The 12750-nt window shown below is 35.7% G+C and overlaps 1 protein-coding gene across 1 annotated transcript; it reads left to right on the top strand.

Moving 5' to 3' along the window:
• The first annotated feature begins 4908 nt into the window (after positions 1–4908).
• Positions 4909–10528, top strand: LOC145686604 (uncharacterized). Its single transcript, XM_081760061.1, has 2 exons — positions 4909–5062; positions 9975–10528. Exons 1-2 carry the CDS (start codon positions 5054–5056, stop codon positions 10284–10286), a joined length of 321 nt encoding a protein of 106 aa, XP_081616187.1. The 5' UTR covers positions 4909–5053; the 3' UTR covers positions 10287–10528.
• Positions 10529–12750: the final 2222 nt, after the last annotated feature.

Raw genomic sequence — 12750 nt, 5'->3', positions numbered from 1 at the left:
CTCATATTATATATTTCAAATGAATTACAAACTTAAGATCGGTTGGAACACCGTTTAATGCTATTCAACTGAGCCAATTTTTCTCATCTGTTACTTTGATCTTTATGAAATCATTGTAAGGATTGAGAATCAAAATTCACTTCCTCATTCTCAAGTGATTCTAAACCGAAGCACTGGATATCATTTGAAAACACGTATAACTCATATTTTACCTTTTTTTTTTTTTTTTTTTAAGTTGTCGTAAAATGTCCTTTTGTACCCCTTATTCTTCACCGATTTTAACTATATGCAGTGGAAATCTTTTGAAAACCTCAAAGGAAATATGCCCCATATTGCTTCACAATCAAATTGTCGTGGAAAATATGTGTTTTAATTCGGGAGATAGGGAAATTAATTCACCCTTATTCTTGAAATACTTAACTCCAAGAAGTGCGGTGATTTGGAATCCTGAAGAAAATACAAGCCACAATGCAACAAATCGAATCATTTTGGTGAAAGCTATCAAAGAAATGATTCTCTTAACATATTATTTAAATAAGGAAACTTCAACATTTGGGGGAAATTATCTACTTCTAGTCTGAATATTCTTGACCTATTTTTAAACGCAATCGATGGGGATGACCGAGATATCTTAGAAATAAGCAAATTTATATAGTATCATGAAATACGAATAACTTTTACCTAGTTTATACTGGAAAATTGCTTTTTATGTGTATAGAAAATCTTGCAACATGCTTTGTATTTTATCCTCTTGGCATTTCATACTAGGATGATGCCGTGTACTTTGTAAGATTGAACTCTTAATACGTATGTAGTCACGCACTTTTGTTACTCAACACGATAATCCTGAAGCCGAAATGAATTTTTGAATTACGTTTTATGCAATAGACAGCTAGAAAGATTATACTGGCTTAGTTCGTTAATGGATTAAATTCGTTAATATCATCATGAGTAACTGTAACTTTAAGTAGAGCGATTATATTTGCCTAATTCGTTAATGAATTCAACGTGTTAAGATCACCATGAGTAACTGTGACTTTAAGTAGAGCGATTATATTTGCCTAGTTCGTTAATGAATTCAATCCGTTAATATCGTCATGAGTAACTGTGACTTTAAGTAGAGCGATTATATTGGCCTAGCTCGTTAATGGATTCAATTTCTTAATATTATCATGAGTAACTATGACTTTAAATAGAGCCCACTTCGTTAATGGATTCAATCCTTTAATATCATCATGAGTAAGGTAACTTTAAATAATTTAAGTTTCGTGTTATCCTGTTTACTGTCTTTCACTCACACTCACTCACTCTATGGCCTATGGAACCCGGAGGTTCAGTGCCGCGTTCACAAAAGCTCTCCACTGACTTCTATCCTTAGCTAATTGCATCCAGTTTCTACTTTGTATTCCTATCTCTGCGAGATCCATCTTAATATTGTCCTCCCATCTGCGCCTAGGTCTTCCTAATGGTCGTTTTCCTATGGGTCTACCAGTCAAGACTTTGAAAGCGTTTCTACTTTCTTCCATTCTAGCTACATGACCTGCCCACCTAAGCCTCCTACACTTGACGACCCTAACAATGTTGGGTAAACCGTATAAACTATGTAGTTCCTCGTTATGAAGCTTCCGCCATTCCCCATTCTCGTTCCTCTTGGGTCCGAATATTCGTCTCAGGATCCTGTTCTCAAACACTTTCAGTCTATGTCCTTCCCTCAGAGTAAGCGACCATGTTTCGCAACCATACAGAACAACAGGCATGATTATCGTTTTATATATTTTAAGCTTCAAACTCCTCGACAAAATTCGCGACGACAAGAGATTTTGAACCGAATAGTAACACGAATTCCCTGCTTTTAGTCGACATTTAATTTCTTCGTGAATATGATTTTCGTCTGTTAATATTGATCCTAAATATTTGAAAGTATCCACTTTATCAAAAGCATTATTTAATATTTTAACGCCTCCACAATTTGCCGTATTACGGTCCCGACGCACTTCCATGTATTTAGTTTTCTCTGCATTTACTTCTAAACCCATGTCCCTGCAAGCGTTTAATAAGATCTCTGCATTTATTTCTACTGTTCTCCTATCATCCCCTATTAAATTTACATCATCAGCATATGCCATAACCTGGTGAATGCCGTTCAACTCTAGGCCCTGGTTGCTATCTTTGATTTTCCTTATAGCGTATTCCAGCACAAAGTTAAATAATAATGGCGACAACGCATCTCCTTGTTTCAGGCCATTTTCGACGTGGAAGCTCGTGGACAAAAATTTTCCTACCCGGAGTTTACTTTGGGATTCACTTAAACATATTTTAATTAATCTAATTAGCTTTCTCGGTATTCCAAGTTCTGTAAGAACGTTGTATAATGTTTCTCTCCTAACCGAGTCGTAAGCCTTTCTAAAATCAATAAATAGTTGATGTACCGGGGTATTGTATTCCCACTTCTTTTCGAGTATTTGGCGAATGGTAAATATTTGGTCGATAGTTGATCGATTTCGTCTAAATCCGCACTGATAATCTCCAATAATTTCATCTGCGCATGGGGTCAATATGCTAACAGAATATTTGAAAGTATTTTATAGGATGTTGACAGAAGAGAAATGCCTCGATAATTATTACAGTCAGTTTTGTCGCCTTTCTTGTGAATTGGAATAATGATTGATTCTTTCCACTCTTGTGGCAATTCTTCCTTGTTCCAGATAAGGAGAATGAGTTTGTGTATCTTGTTCCACAATTTTTCGCCTCCAGCTAATGATACATTTAAACCTCAACCAATTGGATTATTTTTGAAAAGTGAAGAAGGGGAAATACAAAGTTCCATTAAAAAATCGGTTATTGTACGTGAGTTATCGCGGAACAGTTGGCTATTTTTGGAGGATGAAGAAAAGCAAATACCAAGGAACCAACGGAATGGACACTAAAAAGTTTCCAATGTGTATTAGCTGATGAAGTTCTATCACCATCCCAATTTTGGTCAAGATCGAATGACTTCCATCCATCGCGTACGACAATACCATCCTTCTGATATTGATTTTTTTTTAATCTAGTAAAGGTAGCATTAGAATTATTAGGAAATAGATTTCTGAGCTGTCGGCATCTATGCCCATGAGGGATATCGTCGATCGGTGATCACACTAACCCACGGAAAGGAAAAAAATGAAAGGATTGGGGATGGTAGGTGGGGATTGGCCTATGATCTGTGTTAGGTATGTTCCCGGCATTTGCCTGATCTGGATGAGTAAAGCATCCTGACTGTAGTGAAAAAGCTTTTACACTTTTCAACCGAGCGTCCCCACCGGGAATGGAACCAGAGGCGAGAGCGTTAACAACTACGCTGCGCAGGACAATATTAAAGGAAATAACAACATATGTAACATCATGTGCTCAACAAACATTATTATAGGTTCGTGTATGTTGAATAACAAAGAAAATCATAATGACTCACCATGTGGAAAGCAACTTAGAAATTATAAGACAAAAAAATTATACCATTTTCTTCAGTGATACCATTTTTATGTGTCTCAGTGTGACTAGACGTAATTGGTTGGAGTATTGAGTCTCTTTGAGCACCAAGCTACATAAGATTTAGAACTACAGTTACCATGTGGGGCCCAAACTATCGTAATACATTGAAACTGCCAAGGCTCCCCATAGAATCAGGGACTCTGTGCAACTTACCAGCACCAAGTTATTAAAATCTCTTACTGAACAGATAATATATTATAGCTTTGTCCTTATAGTGAAAGATGTACGTCATTTACTCATTTTCGTTCAATAATCCGTTTGTGGTTTGTTTCGTATCAAATATTTTCCTTTAAAATTAGTTTCTACAAACACCCAATGAATGTTCCTCTTGCAAATTTTCTAACACATCCTAGATTTCGAAAATAAACCCAGAAAGCTGACTGGACAACTCTGTATATTTATGTTTCTTCCTTATGCAGTTAGTTTCATGAAATGGTGCCTTTTCGGCTAAAAACACTTAATGAGTGAACAGAAAATCTTTCAGTCTAACGTCCCATGATTATGTCTAGTAGGCTAAGGTAGACGGATGATTAAGGCAAGTGAATGTTGACGGAAGAATTGGTGGAATGAGAAAGTGAGAGGAAAGGGTTTACCTCGAGAGAACTCATGGACACGATGTTGTCCACCAGAAACTTACTTGGCTCGGAATCGAATGAGAGACCCCACGTACCAGAGGTAAGCGCTCTACCACTGTGACACCGTGCCCCCCCCCCCCCAATGAGCGTGAACGATAATGAATCAGTTTTTGGATTCAAAATCTGGAAGCAAACAGAAGAATCTCGAGGAAACACATGAACACGATATCAGGAGCGGATCCAGGACTGGGCTTCTGGGGAAAGGTCGGTGTTTTCTAATACTGCTACTTAGAACTACTTTTAAGAGCTCCAAACTCTGGGATGAGTTTTATTTATATATAAAATAAAATTTAAAAAACTTTCCTCTTTTTTTTGGGGGGGGGGCAATTGTCCCGATATCCCCTGGATCCGCCACTGCACGATGTAAATCACAAATTTACTTGGTTTTTGATAAAGTCTAGTGTTCTGCTTCTGAGCCATCGTGCTCTTAGTTAGTTTCAAGATCCAGTCTTTATTTTTTTAAATGTAATCAGTCTCTCAATGAAGAGAAAATTGTATTTTATTTCAGAAACAGTTATTTTATCCATGGCAACTTAAGCGCCAATGAAACAACGAGAAATATATCTTATAGTAGTAGGAAGACACGTCCTACTATCTTGAACATCAGTTTGTAAGCTTCTTTCAAAAACACATATGGCTACCAGAAAACAAAGATTTTGATTATTATCGCCGAAAAAAGTGAGAGTTGTTTTCTCCTGAAAACATATGAAACATCAACATGTCTTTTCGCTTTCGGCTTGTACTATCTGTGTTATAATATCAAGACATGAACGTAAGATGTTTTAGAGAACCTGCTAACATAACAATCGACAAGGGTATAAAAACTAAAAATATACGGAATTTCTTTACAGTTTGGTAGGGTCTATTACAGCGAAGCAATATTCATCATGAAGTCTGTAAGTATATGTGATGTTAAAATATTTTGAAATGTTTTTATTTAGCTCGTCTAACTCTCATGAACTTGCTTTATGATACAATAGTTTATGTTTAACTGTTTAAGGAACCTCTATAAGAACACGTGTTTGATTTATTAGAGTTGTAAACAAAAACATTTAAGAGCCTAAGTTAGAGTTTGAGCAATGGACTTCGTTTCTTTTTCATAAAATCATAATTGTATGTGAAAAATTGGAACAAACTGGGAGATTTAAAAAAGCAAAAGACCTACCTAGAATATAATAATATTTTTTCTCAAAACTCCGTATTTTATGTTTAATACAGATCTTTAATTACAAAATTACAGATCATTATTCGATAAATAACGTGGTGTTATTTTGAGATTGACGATCAGTTCTAACCCTCATGTTGCCAGTCCTAGTATTACTGAATGAATTTTGTGATTTAATTCTTAGCTTCAGTTAACAATGAAATTCTTTGGAATATTAATTTAAACAGAAATTTTAGATCGCAATTTTCCCAATTAGTGTAAATTTTCTACTCAAACAGGATTAGGAAATACTTTTATTCTCATGACATTGTATAGGTTATTTCAATGTTATTTGTCAAAGAGATTACCATAGCCCTTTGTATCATTTCAGAATACATTAGGATCAAGTACTCTCATCTGGGCCGCTTTAGGGGAGTTCAAATTTCCAAAAACTATATTTTTTAAAGAAAAATTCCTGATTTCCTCCAGATTTTCCTTTCCTTGTACGTCGTAAGGACATGTGCAATGTTGCATTTAAAAGCCGGTTTTATTCTGAAGAGAATGACGTATTAAGCATGAAATTTGGATGAATAGTGTTAGAGCAATAGCTACTTAAAATGAATATTCTGAAAAATGACCCTTGTTTTCAAGATGGCTGTCATTTTCCAATATGGCGATCAAACACTTTGGGACCTACCTCTAGATTTCTTCTGCCGGATATAAACAAGTATTCCTGAAAGTTTCACCTTGTTTTTTTTTTTTTTCTTTCTTATAGAATTGCTCATTTAACATCCACACTAACTGTTCGGACAATCTAATGATATTGTACCATCATAGATTCTGTATCCTTACAATTGTAGAAATGAAATCCTTACTATTATTTTTTTACTTTATAACTTGGCAAAAGTATAAGAAACACCCGACAAAATTTCTCTAATTTTTATTAGGGTTAAAAAGGGCCGCGGCGATTCAGTAGTACCCTCCATGCTGGTCTAGTAGCTAGCATATGCAACTATGAAAAAAATGAAATGAAATTTTTGCGTTTTACGTCCCACAGATATACCGGTTAGGCTAAAGGAGACGATGTGATGATGGCAGATGAATGAAATGGTGGAATGAGGAAAGTGGGAGAACCCCGAGAAAACCCACGCACACGGTGTTTGTCCAGCACAAAGTTCACTTGGCGGGAGCAGGTTTTAGAACCCGAGACCTCTAGCACCAGATGTGAACGCTCTACCACTGAGCCACCGCGGCCCTATATGTGCGACTATGGTGTTCGGGTCCCGCATTTGCTTTCGGGATGGAGAGCCTTCGGAATTTTAAGTGTCCTCAATGTTTCTGAGTTTGTATCCCTGCCGTTCTAAGCTACTGGAAAAACGACTTAAACGAGTAAAATTAAGTGAAAGCCTAATAATAAGTAGTTAAGCAAGTTAATAAGGGACGTTCGGTGAAATCAGTTAACTTAAAAAAAAATGGTAGAACGTTCACCTCTGGTGCATGAAAACCTTGGTTGGACCCAACTCGCGAAATGTGAGCTTTGCGGTGGACAAACACCGTGTGCGTGGATTTTCTCGTGGATTTTCTCCCGTTTCCTCTCACTTTCTTCCTTCTACCATTGCATTCATTTCTCATCATCACCGTCTCCTTTAGCCTAGCCGACCTAATCGTGGACCGTAAAACTTAAAGATTTCATTTGATTTTTATTACGATAAAATTGACATTCTGAGTTAGGATTGACAACTTAGAAAAATAAAATTACTGGCTGCCACTCACAATCTTCAAAACAGATGAAGAATAATTATTATATATTAAACCTTGAAATATTCGTATATAGTTGAGCCTGGCAAGAACAACGGTCTGCCGGTGAAAGACCGGACAGTTGGCAACCCTGTATTGGATTAAGAGAAAATCACCGAAGGAAAGTTAGGATTGACAGATACTGTAGAAAAAGAAGGGATAATTTTTGTGACGAAGTACGAGACGAGACAGAATTCTTTCAGTGGAAACATGTATACATTTCGAGACGAAGCAAACCTGTTTTTAGGTAGCGTTTCGAGACGAGACAGCGACAAATCTTGTTTTGTGGGCAACATTATTTACGTTATATACGACTGGCACACCGTACTGACAGGCGAAAAAAGATACAACACCAGATATTTTACTCTGAAATTGCAATTATTGGATAGGGTAAAAACTAACAAGATTAAAATTACACTTGCAATATTCCAAAGCTTAGATTTTAAACTAAAGATGTGTTAAAGTGAAACAAACTAAATGACAAGTAATTGTGAATATGAAAATTTATCTGGCGAATTCATTAACATCAGCATGTTTAACACTTCTTTATCTAAAAAAAATGCACATAAGTTATTAAGACATTTTGTATTGGTAAGACAGCAAATTACCTTAACGAGATTGAAGGATTTCTTCTTTTTTGCTGTTGTTCTTGTTGTTAAATTTAATGTTTTTTCCTATTAGTTAAAATTATAAAAGTTTGTTTTGTTTCCAAACTTTTATTTTTAGTAACTTTTCCTGTTTTTTCTGCCTTTTTGAAGTTCCCTTTGAACTTCTGAGTCCATACGAGACAGTCGAAGAGATTAATAATAGATTTGTTACCCACCAGGATTGACACATAAGAAAGCAAACACATATGTGCATGCCTGATTTTTTTTAGTTAGGTAACAGATTAACTCCATTTCGTCATCAAGCCTATATGAGACATGAACCTATAGCTTAACGGGAACTCCGAACAATATGTGCTCCCATCTTGAACCCAATCATGGTGTTGGTCTCATTTTCTATCAGTATGAGAAATTGAAAACTACAGTATAACATTTAGCTCTAATCTTTGTATCTCTTCTTCTTCTTCTTCTTCTTCTTCTTCTTCTTCTTCTTCTTCTCATGTGGTTCGGATTCCAGATTAATCAGTAGGTCCACGTCTCATATAGTCTCGCTGCTCAAAGGAACTCAAAATCAACTCAATTCAACTCTTCTTCCTCATTCTCTCTGCCTTTTCTCACTTATGTAAAGTCGTCATTTCTGATAAGTCTTTTCCATAAAGCCCTGTCTCGGGATTCCTTCTCTGTTGGACCTTTCTCTCTGAAGTAATTCATAACCATTCCTTAAGAGCACAGTGGTTCAGTGGTAGAGTGATTATCTCTTGTGCATGGGTTCCCTAGTTCGATCCCCTGGCCAAGTAATTTTGTTGTGGACAACATCGTGCTCAAGGTTTTTTCGGGGTACTCCCGTTTCCTCCCACTTTCTCATTCCACCAATTCTTCCATCATCATTCGCTTATCTTAATCATCGTCTCCCTTATCCTAACAGGCATAATCGTAGGATGTTAAACTCAACATTTTATTTCATTTCATTCATTTCCTTCTTGGTCTCCCTCTTCTTCTGTTTTCTTCTACTTCCATTGCCATCACCTCCTGACCACATAGTCGTTTTCTCATCTCTTTAGGTGACATACTACTGCAATCTTCTTTCTTGAATAATTTTAGATATTTCTGTAAATTAGGTTGCTCTCTTCACTCTAATTTTCCACTCTTTCTCTCCTTGTTATCCAACACATCCAGTGCATCATTCTCATTTCGGTAACACTGAATCTTTTTTATTATGCTTTCTTATTGCCCATGTTTGTGTTCCGTTTATCATTGCTGGAGTAACTACCGTTCTGTAAATCATTACTTTAGTCTCTACAGAGACTTTTGAGATTCCATAGAACACTACATATTTTCTTCAAATTTTGCCATCTTTCTTACATTCTGTGTGTTCTTTCCACATTCAAATCACCATTCTTCGCTACAGATGAACCTAATTTATTAAAAAGTTTCAGTTCATTCAGTTGTTCTCCTTGTAGTCCTACTTTCCGATTTCGTTAAACTCGAGATATTTCATTTCCTATCTACCAATCCTGAGGCCTCTATCTTCCAATGACTTCCTCAACTCTCTACTTTTCTTTGAACTTCATCCCTATTTGAACCGCTTATTGGAGATAGCAAACATGTCCAACATTTACACATTTCCTTTTTAGTGACGATAATGGTTGGATCGTTTAACACAGAATTAACAATAACCACCGCGACGCCTTCAATTTTCATGTTATGGTAGAAATATCATAAAGATAGTTTTCTTCAGTTTTTTTTTCTTTCTTTTTTTTTTTTTTTTTGGCCATTCCTGTAAACATTACGAAATGTGGACATGTTTGCTTTCTGCATAAGCGGTTTATTTGTGTTGCATAATACAATGTCGTCGGCAAACTTCATACAACAGGGAAACGTCATCCCTTATATTTCTGAAGGTTATCGGAAAGACTATCTTAAAAGAAATCTAACCTATTTTCTGTAGAATATAATAGTTCTTATGATATTAGATCTAGTAATAATGCAAGGTTCTTGTGACGGAAGACATTCACCATTCCTATGAGCAAAATGTATGTACAGAAGAAAATGAAGATTAAAATTTCGGAATTAATGGTTAGTCCAGTAGTTAAAATATTGATTTACAGCACTTTCATATTAAATGGGTAAATATAAGATATAATATACTTACACAGTTTTTCTCAAAATAAATGTTTTAATTTTTCTTTTAAAGGAAAATTGACGATTTTTATCAATAAATCCATAACAGTGTTATTCATGTAGTTTTCTTGTCTCTTCCAGTTGTTAGTACTCCTTGTATGTGCAGCAGTCACATTAGCTGATGTTCCAGTGCTCCTGACAGCACCAGCTACGGTCTATTCACCACCACCACTTCCAGTCTATGCTCCACCACCTCCAGTCTATGCACCACCACCACCACCTCCTCCCCCTCCACCACCGCCGCCACCAGTTTATGCACCATCTGTACCAATCTACGCACCACCACCAGTGCCAGTGTATACACCACCTAGACCAGCTACAACGTATGGAGTTCCCACAGTTGTTGCCACTGAGTTTATCTCAGAGCTGCCTGCCGTAGAAGTCATTGGTTGAAGAACTAACTAAATATCAGATTCAGATATCATAACTAAATACCAACGTATGAGAAGGAATATGATGTCAGAAAACTTGCATATATTTCCTTAGTTAAGAGTGAACTAAAACTGCGTGATAATGAAAGACAGTGTGGATGGAATAGATTGAAATTCTGATTTGAATGTGTGCTCCAACTTATAACAAAATAATTCAAAAGTATTGTTTTCTCTTTAAAAATAAAATAAAAAATATATATTATAGTACAGTATTTCATTAATTCTATGCACTCAAACTAAAAATTTCAATATTAATTCACTGTTGTAAATTATAGTACGTAAGAGTTCACCGTTGAGACAAATTCATTATTTAATCATGTAGTGGACAATTCTATTCATAGTATTTGAATCGATGATTGCTGAGAGGATTGAGTCCCATTTTTCTGAAATTTGGTTTGTGAACCTTCCCGATTCACCTCGGTACTTTGTGTACAGAAGAGACAAATGTCGAAGGTACTATAACGATGGAAACACAGTATTGAGTTAATGGTTTAACGCAAGAAAGGTCTACAGTCTTGGATTTATTGTTTTTTTCTTTAATATCTCAAGCAATCGAAAATGGATTTTGCAAACATCGATTCATTATATCTGCATAGATCCCTGGTCAATTAATTATGCACTAAAACTTATCTAAAAGAATAGAAACATTACTTTATCTGTACGGTGATGTACGCAAATAAAATGTTTCCGGGCTTTAACTATTAAGAAATATTAAAAAAATAATTTTCTCTAATAAGATTGGAAGGGTTCCGGTTCTTGAACTCAACATATATCCCTCCTTGAAGAAATTGTTTTTATATCACCAGGTCTGTAGTCTTGGATAGAAATTTGGGACCCCATGGTTATGAAGAATGCAACTGTTTCACAATAATTTTCTAATTAACTAGTTGCCCGTGTATCTCACTGTGTTAGAGGAATCATCAAGCAAAACCAGTACTTAGACATATATTGTGTTAGTAAATCATTTTATTGTTTCGCAAGCAACAAAATAATTTATCCATGACAGTGCAGAAGTAGGTACATTCAGTTTGACGATTTATGTGCCTGGCAACCATGAATTAACCATGTAAGTTGAGAAGCGAAGTTTTGACGCTCGCACTACAATTGTTGTTTGTAAACAATCCTCCATCCTAGAGTGAACGGACAAAAAATAGCGTTAGAGAAGAGCTTTCCAACCAGAGTTAGAAGCAGTGGCGTATTTACGATTTTGTTTCGGGAGGGGCTTTGCTTACTTTCGAGGGGAGTGGGCTTTGCCTCAAAATGTGAAAATTCTGCAAGATATTCCATATACTTTACTATAGTTAGTAAGATTTCGGGGGGGCCTAAGCCCGGAAGCTCCCCCCTAAATACGCCACTGGTTAGAAAGAGCATTCTAAATTAAGAATATTAAATGAATGAAGAACTTACGATAAAGTAATATTAATTTTTTTTTCATTCATTCAGAACATTAACGATGTGATCGAGGACTTGATTTCTACAATTTTGTGCAAGTAACACTAATTGATATCATTAGATAACTCTGTTCATAACCTTGTGAGAACACGTAAGTGAGACTGTATAATGAGGTGGTGTGGCGATGAAAGATATTCCATACCGGTGTGTTTGTTGTATGGATAAAAAAAAATTGTGATTTTTTTTCTTATAGATATACACTCATGTCCAAAATGGTTGTCGCATATCTATAACTGTATTCTTGTAAGAATATAATTTGATAATGATTTTGCAGGATACTTTTAATACTGATACTATGTGTATAATCGGGAAATGCATATTTGCGATAAATTTCATAGAAAAAGAATTATAAACACGAAAATTAGAATGAGTAAAACAAAATGTTGCTAAATGGACAAGAAAGTTTTATTTTTGTTTTATTGTTCTTATTTACTGCTCTTTTGATATGGCATTTGCCACATACATGTCTTTTCCGATTATACACATACTAATATTATAAGAAATATCGAGCGGATTCGTTATAAAATTATATTCCTACAACAACATATTTATAGACATGCGACAATAATTTTGGACATGAATGTACGTCCCACGATTGTACACCGAGTCTAAAGGAGATGATGATGATGAGATGAATGATAACGGTAACCCCGAGAAAACTCACGCACACGGTGTTTGTCCACATCAAGTTCCAATCTGTAGTAGCTGGGATCGCACCACGAGTCACCAGAGTTGAGCACTGTAACACTGAGCAGCGATACTTCCAATATTCTTTGAATATTATATCTGACGATTAGCCAATATGCCTTATACTTCCCGCTAGTTTTACTTTCTAGCGACGATAGGAGATAAGAAGGCATGGTGATCGTGAAAAAACGGAATTCGAAATTTCAAGGAATTTTATGTCCTACACGCCGAAACTGTAATTTTTTAAATATTGGTTCCGATAGCATATATGTATACTCGTTCAGAGG

Source organism: Thermobia domestica, chromosome 5 (genome assembly GCF_964235325.1).
Source record: "Thermobia domestica chromosome 5, izTheDome1.hap1.1, whole genome shotgun sequence".
Classification (NCBI taxonomy): Eukaryota; Metazoa; Arthropoda; class Insecta; order Zygentoma; family Lepismatidae; genus Thermobia; species Thermobia domestica.
This window is presented reverse-complemented; position numbering and strand designations above follow the sequence as displayed.